Source organism: Trachinotus anak, unplaced genomic scaffold, assembly GCF_046630095.1.
Source record: "Trachinotus anak isolate AG129_WGS33_773 ecotype Australia unplaced genomic scaffold, CSIRO_AGI_Tana_v1 ptg000022l, whole genome shotgun sequence".
NCBI lineage: Eukaryota > Metazoa > Chordata > Actinopteri > Carangiformes > Carangidae > Trachinotus > Trachinotus anak.
Window position 1 is genome coordinate 498,014 of NW_027273873.1, and position 26,017 is coordinate 524,030.

General features: G+C 43.4%; 1 protein-coding gene across 4 annotated transcripts in view; it reads left to right on the plus strand.

Annotated features, from left to right (window-relative positions):
* Positions 1-26,017, plus strand: part of gripap1 (GRIP1 associated protein 1) — a 35,738-nt gene that overhangs the window by 4,366 nt on the left and 5,355 nt on the right. The window contains exons 7-27 of one of the 4 annotated variants that reach the window (XM_071458707.1): positions 98-264; positions 514-553; positions 3,846-4,012; positions 6,000-6,047; positions 6,229-6,260; positions 6,541-6,588; positions 7,473-7,572; positions 7,701-7,778; positions 8,550-8,642; positions 10,815-10,949; positions 11,510-11,605; positions 11,806-11,916; positions 12,143-12,244; positions 12,407-12,520; positions 13,498-13,575; positions 18,024-18,119; positions 18,620-18,676; positions 18,982-19,081; positions 21,502-21,632; positions 23,259-23,375; positions 23,900-23,993. In XM_071458707.1, the coding sequence (XP_071314808.1) occupies positions 98-264; positions 514-553; positions 3,846-4,012; positions 6,000-6,047; positions 6,229-6,260; positions 6,541-6,588; positions 7,473-7,572; positions 7,701-7,778; positions 8,550-8,642; positions 10,815-10,949; positions 11,510-11,605; positions 11,806-11,916; positions 12,143-12,244; positions 12,407-12,520; positions 13,498-13,575; positions 18,024-18,119; positions 18,620-18,676; positions 18,982-19,081; positions 21,502-21,632; positions 23,259-23,375; positions 23,900-23,993 (2,004 nt within the window). The remainder of the gene's footprint in view (positions 1-97; positions 265-513; positions 554-3,845; positions 4,013-5,999; positions 6,048-6,228; positions 6,261-6,540; positions 6,589-7,472; positions 7,573-7,700; positions 7,779-8,549; positions 8,643-10,814; positions 10,950-11,509; positions 11,606-11,805; positions 11,917-12,142; positions 12,245-12,406; positions 12,521-13,497; positions 13,576-18,023; positions 18,120-18,619; positions 18,677-18,981; positions 19,082-21,501; positions 21,633-23,258; positions 23,376-23,899; positions 23,994-26,017) is intronic. The other 3 variants (XM_071458710.1, XM_071458709.1, XM_071458711.1) reach the window with 3 other exon arrangements.

The following is a 26,017-nucleotide window of genomic DNA, read 5'->3' on the forward strand; positions in this document are numbered from 1 at the left end:
GTCCATGCAATCATATACAGGGCAAACCAAGGAGCCTGAGGAACACCACAACAGTTGTGTTGTGTTGTGTGTAAATGTGTGTGTGATTCCCCTCCAGTCCTTCAGGAGCGCTACGACAAAGAGCTGCAGAGACAGGTGGTCGCCCAGGGCAACCAGAGCGCTACCACAGAGACTGACGGATCAGCCAGCGCCAATGGAGTCTCTGATGTTACAGGGAGAGGGGAGGAGCCAGCGGCAGAGGGAACCAATGAGAGACTGGAACAGGTGATTGACACTCCTACATGTTGTATAGTGTTTATTATGTGACATGATTTTATCATGTTGTGCTCATCGTCTCTGATGTTGTGGGAAAAGGAAACTCCAGCCATAGCTGTGTAGCTTTCCACAGTACTGATGGTTCATATAAAGATATTATCATGACCGTGACAGTGAGCGTAACACCAGGTTAATGAATACCAGAATTGAATATGATAATTAACATAAATGTGTGCATTTTTAATATGTTGTTTGCAGACGGAGACTCAGCAGGAACAAACAGAGAAACAGCTTCATGGTGAGTTAGTTTTTCTCACTCATTAGACAGCATCTCCCTGTAAAACAAGAGCTCCTGCTGTCTCATGTGATATTCAGTCATTCTCTGGTCTGATGGAAATGATGATAAAAAATAAATAAGATACAGGACTCTGTCATGTGACCACAAGCTCATATCCCGATCATTCATATGCAGATATAAAGGCTTATGTTATGTTTGATTATTTGTCTACTTTTATTTAGACCCTTAGTGCAAACTTTCAGTAAGGTTGTAACAAAATATGAAATATTGATTTATAATGTATAAAATGTAAATATAGTCAAAAGAAAATACTCTTAAACAGTTGAACTGTTTGAATTGTGTCACTAAACAAACATGAATACAGGCCTACCATTGGATTATAAAATACCAGATGTAAACATTGAGCGCTTTCAGGTTTGAACTATAGCAGAGAAATACAGCTAATGATATAAATCTATAAAATATAACAAATAAACAAGCACCTGGCTGGTCGGAGTTATTACTCTGTTCACTTTCCTCCATGTTTATTTGTGTTGAATTTCCTGCCTGTGCCTGTGCAACGTGGAAGAACAGAGTGTCGTCCATGTGTTAAAAATACATTTACCGCACAAAGAAATAAATGATGGAGCATGATACAGAACAGTAGACATTTTATTTTACTCTTTAACTCTTCTAATATAAAAGTCAAAGGATGAAAATCTCCGTCATTTGTATGAAGATAATATTTGTGTTGCTGTAAATCGTGTTGAGTGAATCAGAGCAGTTATTAGTGGAGTCACTGACCAGTAAACCGTCTGAACATCTCATGAACAGAAACAGGAGTTTCCCTCACAATGAGCTTTGCTTCCTGCTGACCTGACTTTTTTCTCTTCAAACCTTCAACACAAACAGAAATAATCTTTATTTCATGAGATTATTTCAATGTTCAGATTAATTTCAGCGTCTTTTAACTCATTCATCCAAACGATTGATTGAACCATGAAGTCAGATTTTTTAGCTGTTGTTTTGCTCTGAGAGAAATCCAGTTGATGTCAAGTTAAAGGATCAGTTTGCTGCTGTTCTATATTTTCCTTCGTGTTTAGATCATGGATGTATTATAAGATATATTATAAGGTCTTATGATACATCCATGATTTAGACTCAAACCAACAGGATGTGAGTCCGTCTCTCAACTCTTCCCTCCTCTGTCTGTGGCTCTCAGCTCTGAGCTCATTGGTTCCTACTGAAGTAAACTACAGAGTGTGTTCATGGTGATGGAGGAACGTGTGTTTTTATAGTGACAGAGGAGCTCTATGGCTCAGACACACACACACACACACACACACACACACACACACACACACACACACACACACACACACACACACACACACACACACACTGGGCTGTGGATCTACATGTGATTTGTTGAAGGAAAATATAGAACATCACCAGAGTTGAGCTTTAACATGCACAATGCACTGTCAGTGAACAGACTTTATTTACTTATTTATTCACTTCATCTGATCACAAACAAACTTCATCAAGCCCTTAAAGGATCAAACTGGTTTGTGTAAAAATCAACCTGCAGAGAATTGAAATCTGCTGCAAAGAAATAACGAATCACAATCAACGTTTAATTAACGTCTCCTGGTTTTACAGTGTTAATGCAGCTGAGAGCAGAGGTGTGTTCAAGAACGCCTCAGACACTGGTGATTGCAACAGAAAACATTTTAATGTTTTTGGGCCCTGGTAGAAAGTTGAAACTTACAATCAAAGCTTCAGTTATTGCTTTTAAACAGCTTAAGTCTTTGATGTCAGTGCCTTTGAACGCATCACTACATTAACATACAAAGACGTACAGTAATTTGGACCAAAGATAAGGTTGATTGAATGTTTAAACTCTGCTTTTAAAGTGTCATCTCTGCAGGTTGATGTTACACTAATGAAATCAATCTAAAAGCTGCTGAATGTTTTTGAAGATTTGTTCCTAATCACAGAGTGAAGCACGTGAACCCACCAGTTTGGCCCTTTATGGTGCTTGTTTCCATAAGTTCTCAAATACTGGCCGTCTGAGTAAAGTCTGTTGAGACAATCTGTTACCTTTACAGCTCAAGTGATTCCACCTCTCCTCAATGTCTGATCAGGCCTCGTCTGCTCTTGTTGGCCCAGTGTTTGGTTTGTATTTGAGAATTTATGGTGAACCTGCAGCCTGTCTTTTTTGAAGCGTAGAGCAGCTAGCTGGCTCAGGGCAGACACACACTACAAACTCAAACTGTTTTACTAATAAACTTTAAACACTTGAAGCTTTAAAGAGAATCAGGATTCTCACCCTGACGTATGAGTTTAGGCTCCTAAGTCAGGTATTTTCTGGCAGAGCTGCAGAGACTAATGAACACCTGTGAACTTCATTATAAGAATGAATATTACTGTTATCAGTAATAAGACTTGACTGATGGTGGAGTTCAGTTTCCAATGGTTATAACTTCCTGACCTCTGACCTCTAATGCAGTGATCAGCAGTGTCATTGATCAAAAGTGTAAATATCAAACTTCACCTTTATCCCGGGTGGAGCAGCAGCAGCTGAATCACAGACAGAGTTTGTGTTGTACTGCAGAAGTTAACGTTTCATGGAACAACAGATCTGTAGCTGGATATCACACTGAATTTATTCTTCAGACAGTTCCTGATTTAAATATAAAATAACCCATTTAGATTTAATTTCATTTAGACAGTGTCACACTTAACCAGCCGTTAGGACTTCTGGAACTTTGTGATGTCAGAGAAGAGGCTCAGATCCTCTAAGAGATCAACACTTAAGATAAACCACAGAAGAAGTTAACATATAAACCTTTAAGTTCAAGAAAAAAATAAAAAACATCAAATTAAAGTTTAAAAAATCATTGTGGTATCTGTGCTGATATCCAGCCTCACGTCTGCATGAGGTGAGAAAGTGTTTTTGAAGTGTTTAGTTAGACAAACCAGAGTTTCCTTCCTCATCCTGTGGTAAATGCTCCTCAGCGCTGTGACAGGTCAGGCTACACAGGATGCCTCAGTGTACTCTCATGTAGCAGAGCTCAGATAAACATGTTGACAGTAAACGCACCCCAGTAAACCAGTACACCATGATGTTTCACAGGCGAGAGTGACTTTGCAGCTCAGTCAGAAAATCCCTGACTCCGACCTGGTCAGACCCCCCCCCCCCCCCCCCCCGTCAGAGAAAACCTCTCAGGCATCGTGTAAGAGTGAGGAGCTGGTGTAGTGTGTGTCTGGCCTAACAGACTGCCCCTGCTGTGTGCGGCGCCCCCTTTAGGCCTGTCAGAGAAGAGCGTAGAGAAGATTGTAGCTAAGCAGGCAGCGCTAGGCTGGTCGGCTGCTCTCTGTCCAATAACTCACTGCTTTGGACCAGAGCTGGAGATGGCACTGAACACCGAGCAGGAGGAGAAGAGGCTGCTGAGGGAGCAGATCCACAACCTCGAGGTACAACACACACACACACACACACACACACACACACACACACACACACACACACACCTGACGCACAGCCTGACACAACACACAGCGTTGACACTCGGAGCAGGAGAACACCTGTCTTCATGCTGCAGTGGTTTGGTCTCCCCACGCTGCTCCACATCATCACCACTCAGTCACGTCTCCCTCAGACTAGTCCAGCTCACCTGCTGAATGTCAGATAAACACCCTGAAGCTGCCAGGGCAAGAAGACGATCAGTGACTGTGTTCTTACTACTGACAAACTTAAAGACCAGTTAAACACTCTGGAAAATCTTCTCTCTGCCGACCTCCAGTGGTTTAACTTTGCACCTGGCTGCTCTGAAGTACAGGTGAACTCAGGGACCTGGTGACATCACTGTTGGGTGTGGTTACAGCTGGGCTGAGGTCAGAGGTGAAACAGAGGGGGCAGCAGAGCCCTGTGTTACAATTTGGTGTCATGTTTAATAACCTGAGCCTGTGACTCCTGAAGAGAAAGAAAAATCCACATTTGAGCAGCAAGAGGAAGCTGAAACCTTTGTCCTGTGTTGTTGTTGTTGTTGTTGTTGTTGTTGTTGTTGTTGATTTCATCTTTAGTTTGTTTCCATGTTGTTCACTGTGCTGAAGTGTTTCCATCGTCTAAACTGATTCGTGTTGTTTGTTTTAAGAGAACTGGAAACAGTTTTCTCCCATTTGTTCCAGTCACAGTTGGTAACTGATGCACACACCAAAATGTTTCCAAAGCTTCTGCAGTTTGGTTCCTTAGATGAGGCTCAGTCCTGTGACCGTGCTGCCCGACCCCCCCACACCTGTCTGTGTGTGGGATAACCTCTGTGATCCTGCAGCTCTGACTGTGACCAGCAGGTTCAGCAGCTGTTTGTCTAAATCTCCACTTTAAGTAAAACATTTCATTGTTATTGCTGCTGATTTACCTTCCGTTGGCTCCAGAGTAAAGATGGACACACACAGTTTGACTCTTTAAACGCTCACGGCGCCTGTTTCTGATCCTCGTCTCACTTCCAGTTGTGTAACTGCAGCATCTGTACGTGGCTGCTGTCAGCTGTTGCTGTGCCCTCTGCACCAGAGTCCAGGAAGTAAAACTGGTGGCAGATGAAATGGCCGCATGTTGTGAGTGAGAGGAAACTAATTAATTCATGACAAGAACATGAACAGCAGCTGGTGAGCAGCGGTGAAATGTCAGCGTGTACTGGCCGACAGGAGGCTGCTGCTCTTTAACCGTGTCATCTTTTCATTTTCACAATATTCACTCAGCAGCAGCTGGTGGGTGTTTTTTTTAAATGTTCCCAAACACTTCACTGGAAACAAATAAGACCTGGAGCTGATAACATTTTCTCTGTCGGACACCGTTAAACATGAAGAGAGTGAAAAAATAAATCTTTATTATTAATTCATGTTTTTTTCCTGCAGTTTCTTTAAACATTGCGTCAGGTAAAAGGTCCAGTTTTCACTCTGACTGTGGACGTGATTACTAACTCATGAAAGACAAAACACACAGTCTGCAGATAGTTTGTGTTTTGTTACTTTTTGTAACTTCAGTCCAAGTTCTGTCCCAGTTGAAGTCCTGGGGAAGACAAGTGTACCAGCATGCACTTCACATCAACCAACGGCAAATAACTGAAAATTTAGACTCATAACTGTGAAAATCTTCCCTCTGCAGCTTTTATCACTGAGACTCTGAGTGTTTGGTGGATTTTATCAGAATAATACAGACACTGATGCAGAAAATGAGAAGCTGTTAAACCTTTAATGTCCGATGTTCTCTCCTAAAAGCCTCCATCTGACCATTAGAACAACAAAACATCCACACTATGACTCATAAAACTGGACATTACAGGCATCATGAACATGTGATGCAGGTGTACCTGATGAGGTGATGAAGTGGACGGTGAGTGTTTGTGTGTTGTTGACTGGACTCTGAGACGGTTCTGAAAGTCTGTCTCCTGTCTGCCCACAGGCGTCCAAACAGGTGGAAATCACCAAACTGCAGGAGGAGATTACAAAGGTAAATTTGATCAGACAGGAAATATCAACAATCGATTGGTTAATCTATTCAACCACTTCAGTAGTTTCATACAAGCCCAGTGAGGAAATAGTGGTTAACCAGAGTTTTATCAGTGTTAATGAAAACAAAAGTGAAAAGCAGCTTTGAATTGTGACTTCATGTCTGTCTGACTCTCCTCCAGCTGTCTGACAAGTTAAAGAAGAAGCAGGACAGGTGAGACCTTCACACCACACCTCAGCTGTGTTTAACATCAGGGTCACTGAGGTCACTGCTGTGAGGCTGCAGCTGCAGTTCACCTCCTCCAGAGGGAGTAACAGTCACATGGAGAACAGGTCGCACAGTCAGACTGAGTGTGGGCTGCAGTCAGTGTTTGTTTAAGGCTGAATTGTGTCAGCTGAATTTAAACAGATCAGAGAAGAATGTGAAAAAACACACAGACGGATGGATCGTTACGTTTGTGTTTAATAAAGTTTGTGTTTATGTGTTTGTGCAGTTTTCAGCGTCTGCAGGGAGAGAAGGAGGCTCTGTACAACGACAGCAGGTCAGACATACAGCTGTACTTCTACTACTACTACTACTACTACTGTTACTGTTACTGTTACTGCTGATCCTGCTACCTGTAATACCACTACTACTTCTACTACTACTCTTATGATTAATGATGATATGCAGTTAAATATATTTAAGTACTATACTTGAGTGTAATTTTGAGGTACTTGTGCTTGAGTATTTCCATGTTTTGCTACTTTATACTTTTACTCCACAACTTTTTACTGCACAGGTTTAGTTAGTAGTTAACTTACAGATTAGTAGTTAAAATGTGACTAATTGTTAGTCATGCTAGTTAGCATCAGTATTTATAATCCACTAGTACATATTATTCTGGACCATTCTGCACAGTAAGTACTTTTACTTTTGGTACTGTGAGTATACTTTGATGCTAATACTTCAGCATTTTTACTTCAGAAAGAGTTTGAATGCAGTACTACTATAACTACTGTTACTGTGATTAGTGTTACTACTTCAGCTATGACCATTACTACAACCACTGTTACTACAAACACTACTACTGCTACTGCTATTATTGCTGCTTTTACCTCCTGTACTACGTGTGTTTCTACTATTGTCACCATCATTACTTTTGCTACTTCTACTACTACTATGGGTGGTACTACTACTGCTACCACCACTACCACTAATACCACAGCTGTACTGCTGCTCCTGCTCCTGCTGTCTTTAAGGCTCGTTCTACTGCAGGTGCTGCTACTTATGTTACAGCAGGTTGTGTAACTACAATTCTCTTGATGTTGCACCTGTTACTACTACTACTTTACACACTACTTTACTGCCCTGTACTGTGGTGTTTTTGTTGTTGCAGTTGTTGTGTTGTGCAGCAGTTGTGGACGTGTTGTTGTTTGTTTGCAGGACAAAGATCGATGAGATCAACCAGAGGAAAGAGGAGGAGCTGAAGACTGTGAACATCCGCGTCCAGAAACTACAGTCAGACCTGATGACAGCCAATCAGGTCAGAGCTCAGTAACACACAGCATCACTTCCTTAGCACGACAACTTTCTCTGTACAACAACAACTTCTGTCACCGCTGCCTCTGCTGATGCTGTAACACTGAGTAACCTGCGTCTGTCTGTGTTTAGCTGGCAGCAGAGCTGAGAGAGCAGCTGCAGAGCAAAGAGAAGGAGCATGAACTGGCTCTGCACACTTTGAAAGACCAGGTGCAACACACACACACACACACACACACACACACACACACACACACAAAGCAGGTGTGCAGGAAAACTGACTCAGTTAATTAGACTTTCTCTTTTTTAGATTGTCGTAGTACAGGTTCTCGTTCACACATATGGATCGAGTTGCAGTTTCACACATTTGCAAATAATAAAGCAACAGTTTTGGCTCCTTACTGATCGTGAAGTTTGAAAACGAGTGAGAAATAAGTCAATTTAATGTTGGCCCGAGACTGAAACTGTGGGAACTCATACTCGTCTCTTCTCTGTGAAGACGTTTCCCTGCCAAAGTGAATTGATCTTGAAAAATTGATTCATATTCACCAAGAACCATTTTCAAAAGGTAAAACTAATGACTCGTGTGGAGAGAAGGAGACAGAGCTCGATAATACACATTGATTTTTTTTACCAGCCCTTTCATCACTGAAGAAATACAAATAGGTTTTCCAGTATCACTGTGGCAGTGGAATATCCTGGTGTTTGTTTCTCTGGCTGCTGCTCTCCTGTGTTTCTGACCTGCTCTGTTCTTCTCTTATCCTCCTCTTCTGTTCTTTATCTCTCTTTTTGTCTTCTTGTCCTTACCTTTGTGTTTGTGTTGTTATGGTTGTGTCTCTGCTCCTTTATATCCCTCTTGTTTTGGGTATTTTCTCTCCTTTAATTTTATTTGGTGCTCTTTTCGGTTCTTTTTTCTTCCCGGTTCTCCCCTCTGTCCTGTTCTCTCTGCTGCCCCCTACCTGCAAATCGTTGGTACTGCAGGTAGCCAATCAGAGTGCAGTCAGTCAGGAGCAGGTGGACAACATCCTGCAGGAGAACGATGCTCTGAGGACAAACCTAGCAGCTCTAGAACAGGTAATAAACCTGGAGAACATCACCACAAAACAGTATTCAGCGGAATAACGTAGCTGCTAGCTTGAGAGCGCCGCATAGGTCCCTAACACTTCGTTATCTCAGGGGACTAACCTAGCTGCTCTTGAACAGGTGATATACCTGGAGAACATGACACATAGCCTAGAAAATTAGCAGCCTGGTGGTTTGCCTGAGCAAGGTGCCCCGGGCTGGGTCAAATACCCGCCCTGAATTATTGTTTCAGTCCGCCCCTGCTCTGAGCACCAGCCTAGCTGCTTTAGAACTGGTAATCACACCTAAAACAACTACAGTGTTGTAAGGAGAACCCACCCAGTGCTGACACAGGTGAAATCTGAAATACCACCAACCAGAAACAACAGGACTGAACTGTGCCTTTAAATCAACACCTGACTTAGTATGGAACTATAATCCATCTCACAGGAGAACAGTGCTCTGAGGACTAATCTGCGCGCTCTTGAACAGGTAATTATATCTTGGGCTTTAAGTAGAACCCTGATGTAGAACCTTACCTTCAGACTGATGTCTGAAGATAGTTTAGGCCCCTAGAACCTCTCCTAGAACCTCTAACACTGCAAGTAAACATTAAAAACATTTAAAATGTTTTAGAGATAGATACCTCAAGGTTTTAACACCTGTAAAACTGACTTAGTACCAGTGACAGAACATTTAATGAGTTCATGTAGAACCCGACTAGAACCTAGTTTATGTTCTGAGTCATTCAACTCATCCATCTCCATCTGCTATATATATGACTCTACTGTCATCTACTGTCATCTACTGTCACCCACTATCATCTACTGTCACCCACTGTCATCTACTGTCACCCACTGTCATCTACTGTCACCTACTGTCATCTACAATCATCTACAATCATCTACTGTCACCTACTGTCACCTACTGTCACCTACTGTCACCTACTGTCATCTACTGTCACCCACTATCACCTACTGTCACCTACTGTCACCTACTGTCACCTACTGTCACCTACAATCATCTACTGTCACCTACTGTCACCTACTGTCATCTACAATCATCTACTGTCACCTACTGTCATCTACTGTCACCCACTATCACCCACTGTCATCTACTGTCACCTACTGTCATCTACAATCATCTACAATCATCTACAATCATCTACTGTCACCTACTGTCACCTACTGTCACCTACTGTCACCTACTGTCACCTACTGTCATCTACTGTCACCCACTATCACCTACTGTCACCTACTGTCACCTACTGTCACCTACTGTCACCTACAATCATCTACTGTCACCTACTGTCACCTACTGTCACCTACTGTCACCTACAATCATCTACTGTCACCTACTGTCACCTACTGTCATCTACAATCATCTACTGTCACCTACTGTCATCTACTGTCACCTACTGTCATCTACAATCATCTACAATCATCTACTGTCACCTACTGTCACCTACTGTCACCTACTGTCACCTACTGTCACCTACTGTCATCTACAATCATCTACTGTCACCTACTGTCATCTACTGTCATCTACTGTCACCCACTGTCACCCACTGTCACCTACTGTCACCTACTGTCACCCACTGTCACCCACTGTCACCTACTGTCACCCACTATCACCTACTGTCACCTACTGTCATCTACTGTCATCCACTATCACCTACTGTCATCTACTGTCATCTACTGTCATCTACTGTCACCCACTGTCACCTACTGTCACCTACTGTCATCTACAATCATCTACTGTCACCTACTGTCATCTACAATCAACTACTGTCACCTACTGTCACCTACTGTCATCTACAATCAACTACTGTCACCTACTGTCATCTACTGTCACCCACTATCACCCACTATCACCCACTGTCATCTACTGCCGCCTACTGTCACCCACTATCACCCACTATCACCCACTGTCATCTACTGCCGCCTACTGTCACCCACTATCACCTACTGTTACCCACTATCACCTACTGTCACCCACTGTCATCTACAGTCACCTACTGTCACCTACTGTCACCTACTGTCATCTACTGTCGCCAACTGTGTACATGTTGCTGATTGTCCCTTCTGTGATTCCATACTAATTGTCTTTGACTGTCTTCATCTCCATCATCATCATTTTCATTTAAAAAGCTGAAGATGAATAAAGTTGTTGAACCGTGTTCAGATCCAGACGGTGAAGACGCAGGAGATGAATCTGTTGCGTGAGCAGCAGGAGGCGCTGACGTCTGAGCTGCAGCAGAGACGAGCTGAACAGGAGAGTCTGTTAGCTCAGAGAGATGACCTGGACTCCCAGCTGCAGGTAACACACACACACACACACACACACACACACACACACACAGGTGATAGAAATTAAAAAAAAAAAGTAACAGGAAATCTCAGGAAAACCGCGCACATGCAACACCACAGTTTTACACCAGTGTGAACAGATTCAACTGATTCACTTGGCACCTTACTGTTCCCAGTGGACACACCTGACACCTGAGAGGAACCAGCAGCTCACTGAGCCCCTGAGGAGCCTGGTTAGTTTAGTATCAATGAATTTAATTAAAAGGATCAAAAGGTGACATATTTAATTTCTTCAGAACATGGCGGTGGTGAGATCATCGACTTCCTGTCAGGAATTTAAATTGCTCCATAATTTATCATCAGAAGAAGAGAAGCAGCTTTTTACTCAGAAGTTGCACAAAAACTTGAACAGTGAACAGTTCAAATGAGTCTAAATGTTTAAATGAATCATGATGTAAACACTGACAATAGAATAGAATAAAGTGATGAGTTCACTCAGACGTCGTCTCTCTCTCTCTCTGTCTCTTTGTCTCTCTCTCCATCTCTGTCTCTGTCCTTCGACTTGTTCAGGAGTCGAGTTTTGCCAACAGGAAGCTGTTAGAGCAGTTAACAGAAGAAGGACAAGAGAAGGACAGACTGCTGAGAGAGCTGGATGAGGCTAAGAAGGTACACACACACACACACACACACACACACACACACAGAGGAAACACAGAATACACATTCTTGTTTGTGTGACATATTAAGCCATTAAGTCCTTAAGCACACTAATGAACGTGTGTGTGTGTGTGTGTGTGTGTGTGTGTGTGTGTGTGTGTGTGTGTGTGTGTGTGTGTGTGTGTGTGTGTGTGTGTGTGAGAGAGCAGACAGCAGAGAAGAGGAAGGCCATGTTGGATGACATGGCCATGCAGCTGAACCAGGAGAAGTCCGACCATAAGGAGGCGCTGTCAGACCTCAAACTGCAGCACGAGAAGGAGGTGAAACACTCTGCTCCTTACTCCGACTGCAGGGTTCATGTTTTCTCCTCATGGATTTGTTCTTGCTCTTCATTCATGTTGTTTTTTCTTGGCCCTTTGAGAACTTTTTATTCTTCTTTTATTTCAGTTATCCCTGATCTGTTTCCTAGAAATACAAAACAGTTGCATCCTCTCCTCTCCTCTCCCTTCTCCTTCCCTCCTCTCTCCTTGTCTCCTCTCCACTCAGGTTCTCGGGGTGAGGGCTCGGTATGAGAAGGAGCTCAGAGGACTCCATGAGGACAAGAATCGCTCTGAGGAGGAGATTCGACAGCAGCTAAGAGATGAGAAGGTAAAGAGGGGGTGAAAGTAGGACGAAGAGGAGGAGGAGGAGGAAGGTAGATTTCCTGATTTTGATGTAATGCCTCTAAAATGCTGATTTCCCTCAGTCTTCATATCTTCTCACATACTATCAGTCCGCAGTGTCATCATTATCTGTGTGTGTGTGTCTCAGGCTCGGACTAAAGAGCTGGAGGGTCTTCAGCCGAAGGTGGAGGAGCTACAGGCTCAGGTTCAGTCCATGGAGGGAACCAAAGGCTGGTTCGAGAGGCGACTCAAGGAGGCTGAGGTCAGTCTGACAGTTCACCAGTTAACTAGTTCACCGGTTAACAAGTTAACTATTTCACTGGTTCATCAGTTAACCGGTTCACCTCTTAAAGCTGCAGCAGGGACTTCTTTCTGACACCTCTGGTCTCCTTCCCTTGACTCCTCCGTCACTGAAGACGTCAGTGTGTGTGACTCACAGGCTCCTGATCCTGCAGCAGAGACAGTGAACACACAGAGCACGAAGCTGCAGTTGGAGCGTCTCAGGCTAATGTTAGCTTGATTTCCAAGACTTGCATATTGTAGCTGTGACTGGGTCATTCACCAGCCATTTTCCACTTTAAGCCTAACACTATTACCTGAATCCTTTAACACTGGAGCCTTGAAATGTCCACCTGGTGAAATTACCGTCATGACACCTATATACGCAAGGTCTTAGCTTTCAGAAACCGTCAGAATTTTCCGATTGCTCAAACCGTGACAGAGTTACGGTAATCCAAAGTGTTCCTGCGCAAATGTGTCGTCGACAACACACTCGTTTTTAAAGGGTTAAAGGTCCATATAGTATAAAGGTGGAATAAAGAGGCTCAGACAAGTTTATGTCACCAGAATCTAAAACATCATGTAGAAGTGACAGAAACAGGTCGTTCACAGGGATGAAGACACTGGTGAACCTGCAGTTTTCCTGCAGCTAAATGAAGCCTGAGAGTTACTGCAAACAGTTCGTACAGGAAACACAACTTCTGTTGATTTGTGTGAAATAGTTTGTTCATTTATCCAAACTTTATTTACCTGTACTACAGTCAGATCCTCAGACTCTGATTTAACAACCAGCCTGTATGAAGAATGAAGTCAGGTGATTCTTTACCTGGATGGAGTTAACTGATGACCTCACGATGTGCAGATTTCTGTGTCGTCATGTTTCCTGTGTGTATTTTCCCTCCAGCTCTTTGTGTTGTCGTCTGACTGTCAACCTGTTGGTCTCTCTTTGTGTGTGAGCAGGAGAACATAGAGAAGAACTCTCTGGAACATCAGGAGGAGGTCAAGCAGCTGCAGAGAGAACACACACTTCAGCTGGAGGTACACACACGCACACACACACACATACACACTGACACATGGTTTTTCAGAACAACATGTTTCAGGAAGCATCTTTGTAAAAATAAATGTATGCGTGTGTGTGGGTGTTTGTTTATACATGCAGTCTGTGTAGGTGTGTAGGTGTGTTTGTGTGTGTGTTGAATCTGGTCCAGCTCTAATTGAATGTGTGTTTCTAATTAAAGCCTGGTTGTCTCCATGGTAACAGGAGAGGTTAAACCGTGTTAACAGCAGATCAGAGTGGAGGAGGCTCATGTTGAACTGACAGTCTGTTCCAGAGACTCTGAACAAACACAATCTGTCGGCCTGTTGTTCTGCTGAAACCACTCAGTTTTCTTCTCCTTCTGTTTCCTGTCACATGTGGCCACACTGACCTGTCACACAGTCGCAGCCAACAACCGACTGACACTGACGTTATGAGGCTGGATCGCCTGATTTTAGCCTGAACTGCGGCTGAACAGTGCAAAAAAATCACACTGCGATTATTTTGGCGATTTCAGTTGTAGAGGTCATTTTTTTAATTTGCGAAAAATAGAAAAATGATGATTGTTGTAATAAACTATCATGTTCCCCGACATGTGGAGAATATGATCTGTGGGCCAAGGCGTCTCTGTAGCATCACAGCACTTCACTTGCTCCTGTGGGTTGGATGTTGGACGTTTTGTGATTTTGATAATATTTGGATTAATTGTGTGATTAATTGTAACTGTGACCTGAACCACAGCTGATTTTAGAAACTTCCAGCAGATGGGTTGTTGTGTGATGTTCAGTGTGTCGGGTGAAGTCACCTCTTTATCACACGAATGACCAACGATCTGACTGTTGGTGGATTGGATGGATTTCTGATATGTCAGAAGTTTTGGTCGCATCTGCATTTTGATCCATGATCAGATTTCCCAGCATGCCCTCTGTCGAACAATCCATCTGTGAACTGATAAAGAAAAATGTCTAGAAAGGTCGGTGTGTTTGTTTGACTTCACAGACTTCTGAAAACAGCTGCACCTTCAGGATGTTTTCAGAAATAAATCCAGGAATAGTTTTGATTTTAACCTCATCTGAAGAGGAGTAAACCTGCATCAGACCAGTATTTGCTGTGACCCCTCTTTGCCTTTAAACCAGCTCCATGTCTCCTCATACACCTGCTCACACTTCAGGTTCTTGTCAGGAAGGTTGTTCCAGCATCTTTGAGAACCTGCCTCTGTGTCTCCTCATGTGATCCAGACTGACTCCATGATCTGAGATCAGGACTCTGTGGGGGTCAGACCATCTGCTGCAGGACTCCTGGTTCTTCCAGACTCCTGCTGCAGGATGAATCTGGACCAATCGGACTCCTCCTGAAGTGTCTAAAACTAAGACACAGTCTCCACCAGGAAAAAAGTGAGAAGCGACGATGAGCGTGAACGAGGCCTCGTTTCAGGAGCCTGAACGATAACGAGGTTGAGCAGTGGTTCAGTCGGAGTCTTTATCATTAGGGTTTGCTCACCAGCCAATAAAGCACAACCCGCTGTGCATCATGGGATGTGTCAGTGTTGATGTAGCAATCCTTTCAGCCAATCAGATTACCAGGCTGGTAATCCTGAAGGGAGAAACCGTTTCCTCAGAGACTGACTCCACTGATTACTCTGTATCTGTGTGTTTGTTATCTGTTGGATAAAAGCCTCATACTAAGAGGAAACTTAATAGGAAAAGTTAATTAATGATGGAGGAAGTCTAATTAGTGGCAGGTCGGGTGCTCTGCAGGTACTTGGAGTGGCGTGGCGTGGCGTGGCGTGGCGTGGCGTGGCGTGGCGTGGGTTTGGGTTTCAGTATCGTTTCCTGTCTGGCAGAGGGAACACTGAATGTGTTAAATCTCAAACAACAAAATGTTAATAATCAGGACCAACAGAGATACATGATCTTCTTTAATGTGGGCAAACAAACAGCTATGGCCACTGCTTCCTGTTGGCAATAATAATCACCTGTATCTTCAGAGGAGTTTGTCACCTCAGTCTCTGTGAAACCTGATCTCCTCAATTCCATCGGCTTCAGATGATAATTAATATTTATTACTTTCAAAGGGTCTGTAGTTGTAGTGACTGTGGCTCCCAGGCTCTGAACTATGATGTGTTTGTACTAATCCATGGGTCAGTGCAGATGAGATTTAACAGTTTATGAAACAACCACAGGTACTGACCAGCAGCCATTGTATTTAAATACTTAACATAACAGTCAACAAAGAATCAGAGCCCTGTTCAGGTAAATCAGGTGAAACCACGCCCATGTGTCCACTGCTGGAAGTGGTAACATTTGCCACCTACACAAATGATAAATATCTCAGGTGAAATACACAACAACTAAAAACCTTCAGACCGAATAAGTGAAGGGTTTTGTTTATCGATCTGCTCGAGCGTGGCGGCGACCACACAGCTGATGGTGCTGTCCATGGTTCTGAAACAACAGCTAATTCACAGAAATGAAAGAATGACAGAAAAGATCATATTAAATATTACACAACAGAGTGTGATAGTGACAAAGGAGGTGCTGGATCCCTGACTATTATTACTGGTGAAACATCCCACTCATCAGGGTTCAAATGTCCCCGTTTCCATGACAACATTACAGTCAGGACTTCATTTGTCACCTGACTTCCTGAAGTGTTTCTGGCAGAAAATCATCAGTGATTAAAACACTTTCTGAAACAAGAGAAAAAGTGTCACATAACTTTCATAAACACACACATTATACGAACCTTAAAAATCACGGAGAAGCAAACATAAATAGTTGATGTGCACTTCACCCTCTGGTTTTATAAGAGCAAACACTTGGTAGAAGAAATCAATTGTCTATTGTTTATACAGATGAAAAAAAGTAGAAAAATGATCCCGGCAACAAAAAAAAAAAAAAGAAAGAAACCATTCATGTTATTAAAGGAGGAGTGAAGTGACACCGTGTGTAACCTCACACTGTGCTGTTTAAATGATGAGCAGCTTCAGTCACGTTGGCTCCACAGCCGTGCTGACCACAGTGAGGCCTATACTGAATCAACCAGCTGCTGCTGTGGTAACAGCTGGAGAAACCCACCTACCTGCCCAACCTACAGGTGGAGACAGAAACAGACGAGGAGACGTTTTCAACTGAAACAAGCTGCTGAAAGTTTCACTGATGCAACGTTTCAGGCTTCAAAGAGAAATTAAATGGAAACATGAATAATAAGAGAGGATTTAAATCGGAGCAAAGCTTTATTTAAAGACAAACCAAACAGAAGGTTTTTAAAAACTTAAATTTCATTTGTTGAAGTCTTAAATCTGATCTCTTTCCTGCTGCGACTGTAATGTTTCTGTCTAAATGAAAGTAGGATTGTAATGACAGTGGAATCAGTTCAACTCAAGAAACTTTATTTGTCCCCAGGAGTTAATTTAAAAGGCACATAGATCAACATAAAAACACAAGAACACACAAAAAACATATAAAACATACATCCAGTGTAAGTTAAAGTGTCCACATTAAAACAACAGCATGAAAAACATCAGTGCAGAAACTATAACCTGTAATATTATAATGAGAATAAAGTTACTAGTGCAAATAAATAACTGTGCAATAACTGAAGATAATGAGCTATAAGAGTCTGTACTCACAGTGAACACGTCCGCTGCTCATCCAGCTCCAGCTCACATTCATTTAATCACTTCTGTCATCAGGAATTATTGTTATAAACTGCTCCAAAGTACTGCAGTAATGTGAAATAATGATGATGAATAATTTTCATTATACCTTCACACTGTGGAGATGAAACAGGTGATAAATGTCTTTAATTCTACGAGCTGCAAAAATGTAACTGCAGAAACCTGCTACATGATGGCGTCCATCCTCCACTGTTCACCTGCACACACCTGTCTGCCTCTGTGTGTGTGTCCATTACACACATCTTCAGTCTACTTCTCTTTTACTGTTTCTGTTTCTCCTCGGTACTCAGTGTAATAAAATCTGAATGCCCCAGAAATTAACACGAAAACTCATTTCTGCTTGATGAGGCGTGTGTGTGTGTGTGTGTGTGTGTGTTTGTGAGTGAGAGTGATTAAGATGTGTAACATTACAGGGAATTAAGAGCCTTGGTTGTTTTCCTCCAGAATGACATGTTTGCAGTGTGTCAGGTGGGCGGCTGCAGCCTACCGGTTGTTTTAATGTAGATTTTAGTCAAATTAATTAGCAGCAGAGGATTAGAGGAGAATTAAAAGCTGTTTTTTTGTGAGTTAATCCCTGGTCATGTGGATTAAGAGTGAGGGGGCATCACTGGAGGTGGAGATGAAGCTTGTTTAAATCTTTGTTTGAGCAGGAGAGCAGAGCGTCGCTCCTCTCTGTCCCCTCTGTACGTTACAGCTGCTGAGTTTCTGCTCCAGATGTGTAAAGTGTTGAACTCCTGCTCTCTCTCTCTGCCCTCCTCCATCCTGCAGGAGAAGCAGTCAGAGATGGAGGGACTGAAGCAGCAGCTGGTGGAGGTGGAGAAACAGAAGGATGAACATGGTGACACCATCGGAAAGCTCAGACAGGTAACAGCTGACAGGTCATGTTCTCACCTGTGTCTGAACGGACTTACACCAAACACACGTGTGTTCTCAGAAAAGACTTGAAGGTTGATACTGACCTGTGGCATCGTCCATTTACAAAGCATCATGTGACTGTGGCTGACCAATAACTTTCAACTTCATCTGAGTCACAGATCTTCATGGTGAGGCCATGTGAGACATAAAGTCAGCTGAGGTTCCTCACCATGTGTTTTTATTTAACTGTGTTCTTTCATGTGTTTTTTATCATCACTCTGCAGCGTCTGCTTTAGAAAGAAGCTTTATAAATAAACTCATCTGTATTTAAGGATATCAACCTCTGCAGCAACGTGATTCATAAACTATGCAGCTAAAATATGCAAAATCACAGCTGTGGTCCTTTAAAAAGCTGCACCAGCATCAAGGCAAAGTGATTTTACAGTTGTGGATTAGTTATTGTTTTATTCTCTCTGTCCCTGACCCCCGAGAATCTGCTCTGTCTGCAGGAGATAAAGGACACGGTGGACGGGCAGAGGATCCTGGAGAAGAAGGGAAGTGCAGCGGTGAGTTCAATCTTTATCTGACAGACAGACAGACAGACAGATGAGTGGACTGTCTGTCTGTCTGTCTGTCTGCAGTGATGGACAGACAGACAGACAGACAGACGGACAGACGGACGGACGGACAGACAGACAGACAGACAGATGAGTGGTTGCACAGAGAATAGAATTTGAATAGAGATGAGAAAGAGGGAATATATTTTCCGGAGTAATTTAAGAGCAGCAGTGCATGGAAAATAATAATTAGAAAGTAATTCCCTGACTGTGTGTGTGTGTGTGTGTGTGTGTGTGTGTGCACGTGCACGCAGCTGAAGGACTTGAAGCGGCAGCTGCAGCTGGAGAGGAAGCGAGCGGACAAACTGCAGGAGAGACTCCAAGAGATTCTGACCAACAGCAAGACCAGGACAGGTACATACACACCTGCGATGACACTGTGATGTGTCTGGTCTGCAGGACTCTGCTCTGGGTCCTGGTTTAAAGCCCCAGCGTGCAGGACTGAGGAGGATCTGCTGGAACAAATCCATCAGTGTACAATCACCTGAAACTAAGACCTAAAACCCAGATTAGTTCACTCATGAAGGCTTTATGTGTCTGACTTCAGGGCTGAATGCACGCTAATGTGCTAACGTGCTAACATGCTAACCTAAATGAGGGAAAGTAGCTGAAAACCAAAGTTGTGTTAAAGATCAAATTCCTCAAATGAAAACAGAAACGTCAGCTGAGGAGAAATATTGGACTGATGTGAGTGAGAAGACTGGGAATCTTTAGACCCAGACCCAGACCCAGACCGCTGGGTCCTGTCACAGACCCAACAGCAGTTTATCTCCTCAGAGTTCACCACCTCCTCTCCTAAATGGTGCTGCTCTTGTGTGTGTGTGTGTGTGTGTGTGTGTGTGTGTGTGTGTGTGTGTGTGTGTGTGTGTGTGTGTGTGTGTGTGTGTGTGTACTTGCTACATAGTAAGGACCAAAAAAAGTATTTTACGAACAGAGTGAGGACATTTTGGGAAAGTGAGGACATTTTGGCCGGTCCTCACTTTTTGAGACACCTTCAAATCACATGTTGAGGGTTAAGACGTGGTTTTAGAGTTATGGTTAGAAACAGGTTTAGGTTAAGGTTAGGGTCAGGGTCAGGGTTAGGTTCTCAGGTGTGATGGTTAAGGTTAGGGTAAGGGGCTAGGGAATGCATTATGTCAATGAGTGTCCTCACAAAGATAGAAGTACAAGTGTGTGTGTGTGTGTCTGTCCTAAGTGGCTGCGATGTGATTGGAACGTGACCGATGGGGCCGATAATCTGCGGCGTGTTAACCCTGCGTCAGGAGGTTCTGGCTCAGTCCGGAACCTTCTGCTCAATATTTAATGACGTGCTCCGATTCCCAGAGCTGAGGTGGACACACTGGCGTCTGCTGGCACAACACACACACAAATACACACAAATACACATAAAATATAACGCTCACTCACACACACACACAGAGCAGGGCAGTCCTCTGCATCATGTATAATCTATGAGTAGTGATGAATGTTTAAAAGGCTTCTTCTGCACAAACCTGAGAATCAGACATTTTAAAGTAGCCTACTTATCTCTCTGCCCACTCCCACCACCTGCCTTAAAGGGACGGTCCACTGCATAACAGGGTCAGTCCACTCTCTTAAAGGGACAGTCCCCTCATGGCTGTTCTCAAACAGTCCTTTTAAATCAGTGGACTTTAGGAGACCCTTTAAATCTGGAGAGCCTTTAAAACCAGGAGACCCTTTAAACCTGGAGACCCTTTAAAACCAGGAGACCCTTTAAACCTGGAGACCCTAAAACCTGGAGACCATCCCTTTAACACATTCATGGATAAACCCAAATGTCAAGACTTCCCTGCACCTGTAAATTTACAGGTGGATCTTTGAGGTGCAGAGGGCTGACCACTTACAGATTATTGAGACCAGTATGAGGCCTGGCAGACACCGGACCTTTCATTTAAGACGGTGCACTGTCCCTTTAAAGAACCGTTAAAGCGCCTCCACAGCTTTGAAGACAATTACCTGTACAAGGGAAACGTCACTGACTGACTGTGACAGGACGGCCCTCTGACCACAGTCCACTGATTCAGTCAGCTGAAGAGAAATGGAAAACCAACTGACTGATGTGTAGTTGAGGTTTTCTGACATGAGAGACTCACTGGTAGAAACACAGGCTCTTTGCTTTTTCACTGAAATCAGAACCTGAGTGTTAAAGTCTCAGACCTGGAACATACTGTGTATTTTTATTGATCTGAGCTGTCTCAAAGGAGTTTTAAATTGAAAGCAACTGGACTTGGTTATTTGTCTAGGAAGACGTTTCACCTCTCATCCAAGAGGCTTCATCAGTTCTTTCTCGCACCTGACCAGGCTGGGACTGGTCAAACGTGAAACGTCTTCCTAGACAAATAACCAAGTCCAGTTGCTTTCGATTTAAAACTCCTTTGAGATACTATGACCTGGACAAATGAGAATATTCACAGGCTGATCTGAGCTGTGTTAACTCACGGTGAAGTGACCATCATGTTTCAGTCAGAGTCTAGTTTGATGAGGACAAATATTATTTTGTATTTTAGTATAAAGCTGCTACATAACAACATGTGTAGAAGGTTCAGGTGTGAAAACGTCCTGAATGAACTGTGTTGTTGTGTGGACACAGTCTGATGAGACATCGCAGCAGAAACCAGCTGACTGAGGTGTGAGTTGTGACATCAGCAGCTGAGTGTTGTCTGTAGTAGCCTCGCTCTCCTCCAGGAGGTGAACACAGATGTTTATACTTTCATGATCTCCTGCAGCTCCCATCCTCATCCTCTCTGTCTCAGGTCTGGAGGAGCTGGTTCTGTCAGAGATCAACAGTCCCAGCCGGACTCAGCAGACCGGAGACTCGTCCTCCGTCTCCTCTTTCTCCTACAGGGACATGATGAAGGAGCCTCAGCCGGCCAATCAGAACAAGGTGGGTGGAGACGCCATAAGTTGCTGAAAGGCTCCTCCTCAGAAACACTGACAGAAGGAGAACAGCACAGACTGAGTCCAGACTCATGACAACGTGTAGAACTGTCATCATATAAAAACTAGTTCTGTTCTGATCAGGTGTGAAATCACTTCCAGAACAGCTCGAGTCATCAGAGGAGCCGACTATCATCAGCTGATCAGCTGATGATAGTCGGCTCCTCTGATGACTCGAGCGGTGCAGGAGCAGGTGTGTCCAGCTGTAAACTTTAGGACCACCCCCACCATCTTCCCCCTCCACCCACTCTCTGCCTGTTCACCCTGTGACAGGTTGGGGTCGTGACCTCTGAGAGTCGGTCTGACCTCTCTGTCTGTTTGTTGTAATGACAGCTGTTACCATGGAGATGCTCTGATGTAGTGATGGCAGGCAGGACTGTAATGTCCCATCATCCTGCTCTCTGACTGTCAGACACTAGATTCAAATTTCTCTGTTTTTATTTTATGATATTTTACATTTATTTTCTCTGAAGAGTCTTTTAACTTCATCTGCTGCTATTTTAAACTGTGTCATCACAGTGTGTGTGTGTGTGTGTGTGTATATGTGTGTGTGTGTGTGTGTGTGTGTGTGCTCCTATTGATAGAAACACTGTAAATAGAGCTGACAGGTTCAGTTTATGTAACTGAGTGTTTCTGTCAAAACATGAAAGTCAGCAGAGTCCATCGTGGGGTCAGTTTACTGCGGCGGCTCCGTCGTCATTAGCAACAGCATCACATGACAGAGAGGGTGTGATGTGTGTGACTTCCTGTGACAGCTGAGAGACGGAGCTGTGAAGCTCTTCTCAGACCTGCTTATGTAAAAGTCCTGGTTTTGTTTTGTCCTGAATTCCTGCAGGAAAAAATCCAGCAACACAAACATGTTGAGCAGCTGAAAACTGAATCATGTTCATCAGAAACATTCACACATTTAAACACATTAAAAACTTTTTACTCCCTGTTCTGAGGTTCTCATCAGAGAAGTTGTGAGTTTAAATCCCTGCTGCCACAGAGCCCTGGAGCAGGGCAGATCTGTCACAACTGTGTTTGAGTTGATATTTTTTATGATTCATAGTTTATAGTTTTCACAATAAACTAAAGTTATGCAAATATCACAAATGACTCGGAACATTAAGATTGAATAATCAGAATAAACAATAATCAGAATAAACTGTAACGAAGACAAGAAACAAACGAGATGAGGATGAGAAAAGAAAGAAAAATAAACTGTGATGCACAGAAGGATTAAAAGTTTACAGCTCATCAACCAGTATCCAACCAAAAGTAGGTTATGTAAGAGTTTACTGTTAGTTTTATGAACTGGAAACGTTGTTAAACTCCTGATATATAAGAATGGGACGGTCCTCGTGAAACTCCTCCACCTCATCACTCAGCCTATATGAGGATGTTCAGGTGCAGCCAGGTGAACAGGACAGGTGAGACAAGTGAGGCTCTCCGGTCTGTGACCATCCCAACATCAGGGCAGTTGGCTGGAGGTGGAGTCACCCAGAAAAACAGCCTGGGGGAGAAAATGTGTCTGTGCTGGTCATTTTTCCTGTGAGTTGATATTTGATGATTTTTTTTCCCGGTGTCTCAGTCTGGAGGAGGAAGTCCTCAGTCTCAGCGCCCGGCTGAATTATCCGATGACGAGGTCGGGGAGTTGTTCCAGCGTCTCGCTGAGGTCCAGCAGGAGAAGTGGATGCTGGAGGAGAAGGTGAGGAGCCCTCTGTTGCCATGACGACCCTTTGTTAACAGCGAGCATTGACCACGTAGTGTTGAGGTTCAGAAGCAGGTTTGTGTTGTCAGATCATCAGTCAGTGTTTCCTCTGTGGGCTGAACTGCAAATTTTCAACTTTGTGAGTCTTTTAAAAACACACATTGGACGCCTCCTCCTGAACTGTAGGTCTGATATCTTATTAAGTCTTATTAAAACATTGACCAATCAACTTCACAAGGGGCGGGGCTTAGCAGGAAAATGGCAATAACTCTTTAATGATTTGTCCAATCATCATAAATATATCTTGAGGCCGTGTTGGGGAACAGATCCACTGAAGCGTTCTGGGCCCAAACCCACAGGCGGCGCCACCGATACCAAAAACCAGGATCTCAGCTTTTTCGTAGTTTATAATGAAATTCAACCTTTCAGCTGCTGGAGCTTGTTAACATCTGAGCAGCATCTCATGTTTTTGACATATTTTAATAATTAAAAAAGAATAAATTGATCTGTAAATTGTTCAGGTGAAACATCTGGAGGTGAGCTGCTCGTCAATGGCTGAGGACATCTGCAGGAAGAGCGCCATCATAGAGACATATGTGATGGACAGCCGCATAGGTAACACACACACACACACACACACACAGATGATTTCTGATGCAGTAATATGGACACAGATGAAGTGATGAAGCTCCGCTGCTGCTGAGGCCTAAAGCTCAACCACCTCATGTTACATTTCATAAAACTAAACAGCTGATGTCAGTGCAGGAGCTCAGCGAGGGGAAACCCTGCAGCTGTTTGTGTTTTTCAGTTTCTTTTTTAATTAGAGACGACAAAGAGACGTCGTCAGGAGACGAGCTCACACACGTGTCTGTTACAGGAGGAGGACGTGTGTGAGTCACATGGTTTTCACAGTGCAGCGACTGAACGACACTCGTCCACAGTTACAAACATCTTTTAAAGCTGCAGGTTTAATTCGAGTTGACTGACATCATTTCTCCTCATGGCGTTCATGTCAGCTGTTTCCTGTGGGGGGGGCGGGGTCACTCTGATAGGAGCAGATAACTTACTGAGCTCTGATTGGTCCATGAGCACAACCTCATCAATTAGTCCATTAATTAGTTTGTGGCTGTTAACCAGGCAGGGAGGCTCTGATGAAAGACACTGTTCACTTGCATGATGGGAAATGTAGGATCAAGTGTTTTTGGAGTTGGAATCTGCTGCTCTTCTTCTCTGTGATCATCAGACTGAAGAAGAAGAGAGAGAGAGACAGAGAGAGACAGAGAGAGACAGAGAGAGACAGAGAGAGACAGAGAGAGAGAGAGAGAGGACTCAGCTGACTCAGCACATCATTTACCTGACACTTCATTACAATAACTTTAATCTCCCGCCTCAGACACCTGCACACACATGGACGTGTGTGTGTGTGTGTGTGTGTGTGTGTGTGTGTGTGTGTGTAGAACATCATGTGTGTTGTGATGATGTGCAGTTTGTGAAACTCAGGTGTGGATCCTCAGTCTGTGGACTCTGATTTATTCTCTCTCTCTCTGTTAATCCATTTAAACTCTGTCTCTCTCTCATGTTCCACTGCTGCTATATTTAGCTGCTTTACTGTTTTAGCACAGTGATGCTGAGTGTGTGTGTGTGTGTGTGTGTGTGTGTGTGTGTTTTTTAATAACTAGCAGCAGATTTGTTTTTCAGTTAGATACCCTCCTCCCCGTCCTCCTCCTCCTCTTCATGGATTTGGTTTTTTGAACAGAATATCTGTGTAACACTGTGAGGTTTTTAAAAAAAATATTTGGTATGGATGAATTATGATTAGATAAGGTGGTCAAAGGTCAGAGTGACCTCACAAAACACTGCTTGGCCAAAGACAAAGACTTTACACAGAAGTTATGACAGAATTTCACAAATGGTTCATATTTAATCTGATTCTATCTGACACAGACAACTGCGAGGCGGCAATTCTAGTCCTCCTTTGTTACCATGACAACTTGAGGGGCTACACCTTGTGAGTTACCTGTCATGTGTGAGCTGTGACGCTGCAGTGAACCACAGACAGGAGGCAATCAAACACTTTTTTTTTATAATGAAACATAGTAAAACAGGTGAAGAAGCTTCAGGTTTTTAACATGATGAAAAAAAAAACTAATAAAAGAATAAAAACCACAGACAAGTTTTTATTGATCAGTTCGTCATAAAGTAAAAACCTCAGTAAGAACAGAAACAGAACTGATGTAACTGTTGATCTGTAACTGATTAATGGAGTCACTGCTGCAGCTTGAACCCACTGATGCTTCTGAAGGGTCAGGTCTGAGCTGATCGATCAGTTTGATTGATCAGGTCTTAAACCAGACCTGATGCTGCTCTTTACTTGTCTCAACAAACACGGGACTCAGTTTCTGATGTGAAATGTGCCCCCCCTCCTTTCCTCTCCTCCTCCTCTTCCTTTTTCCTCCCCTCCTTTCCTCCTCTCCTTCCTCCTGTCCTCTCTCTTCTCCTCCTCTCTCCCCTCTCCTCCTCTCTCCTCATCCTCTCCTCCTCTCTCCTCATCCTCTCCTCCTCTCCTCCTCTCTCCTTCTCCTCCTCATTGTTCTCTCTCTCCTGCTGTTTTCAATTTCATGTTTGACTGGTTTAACTCT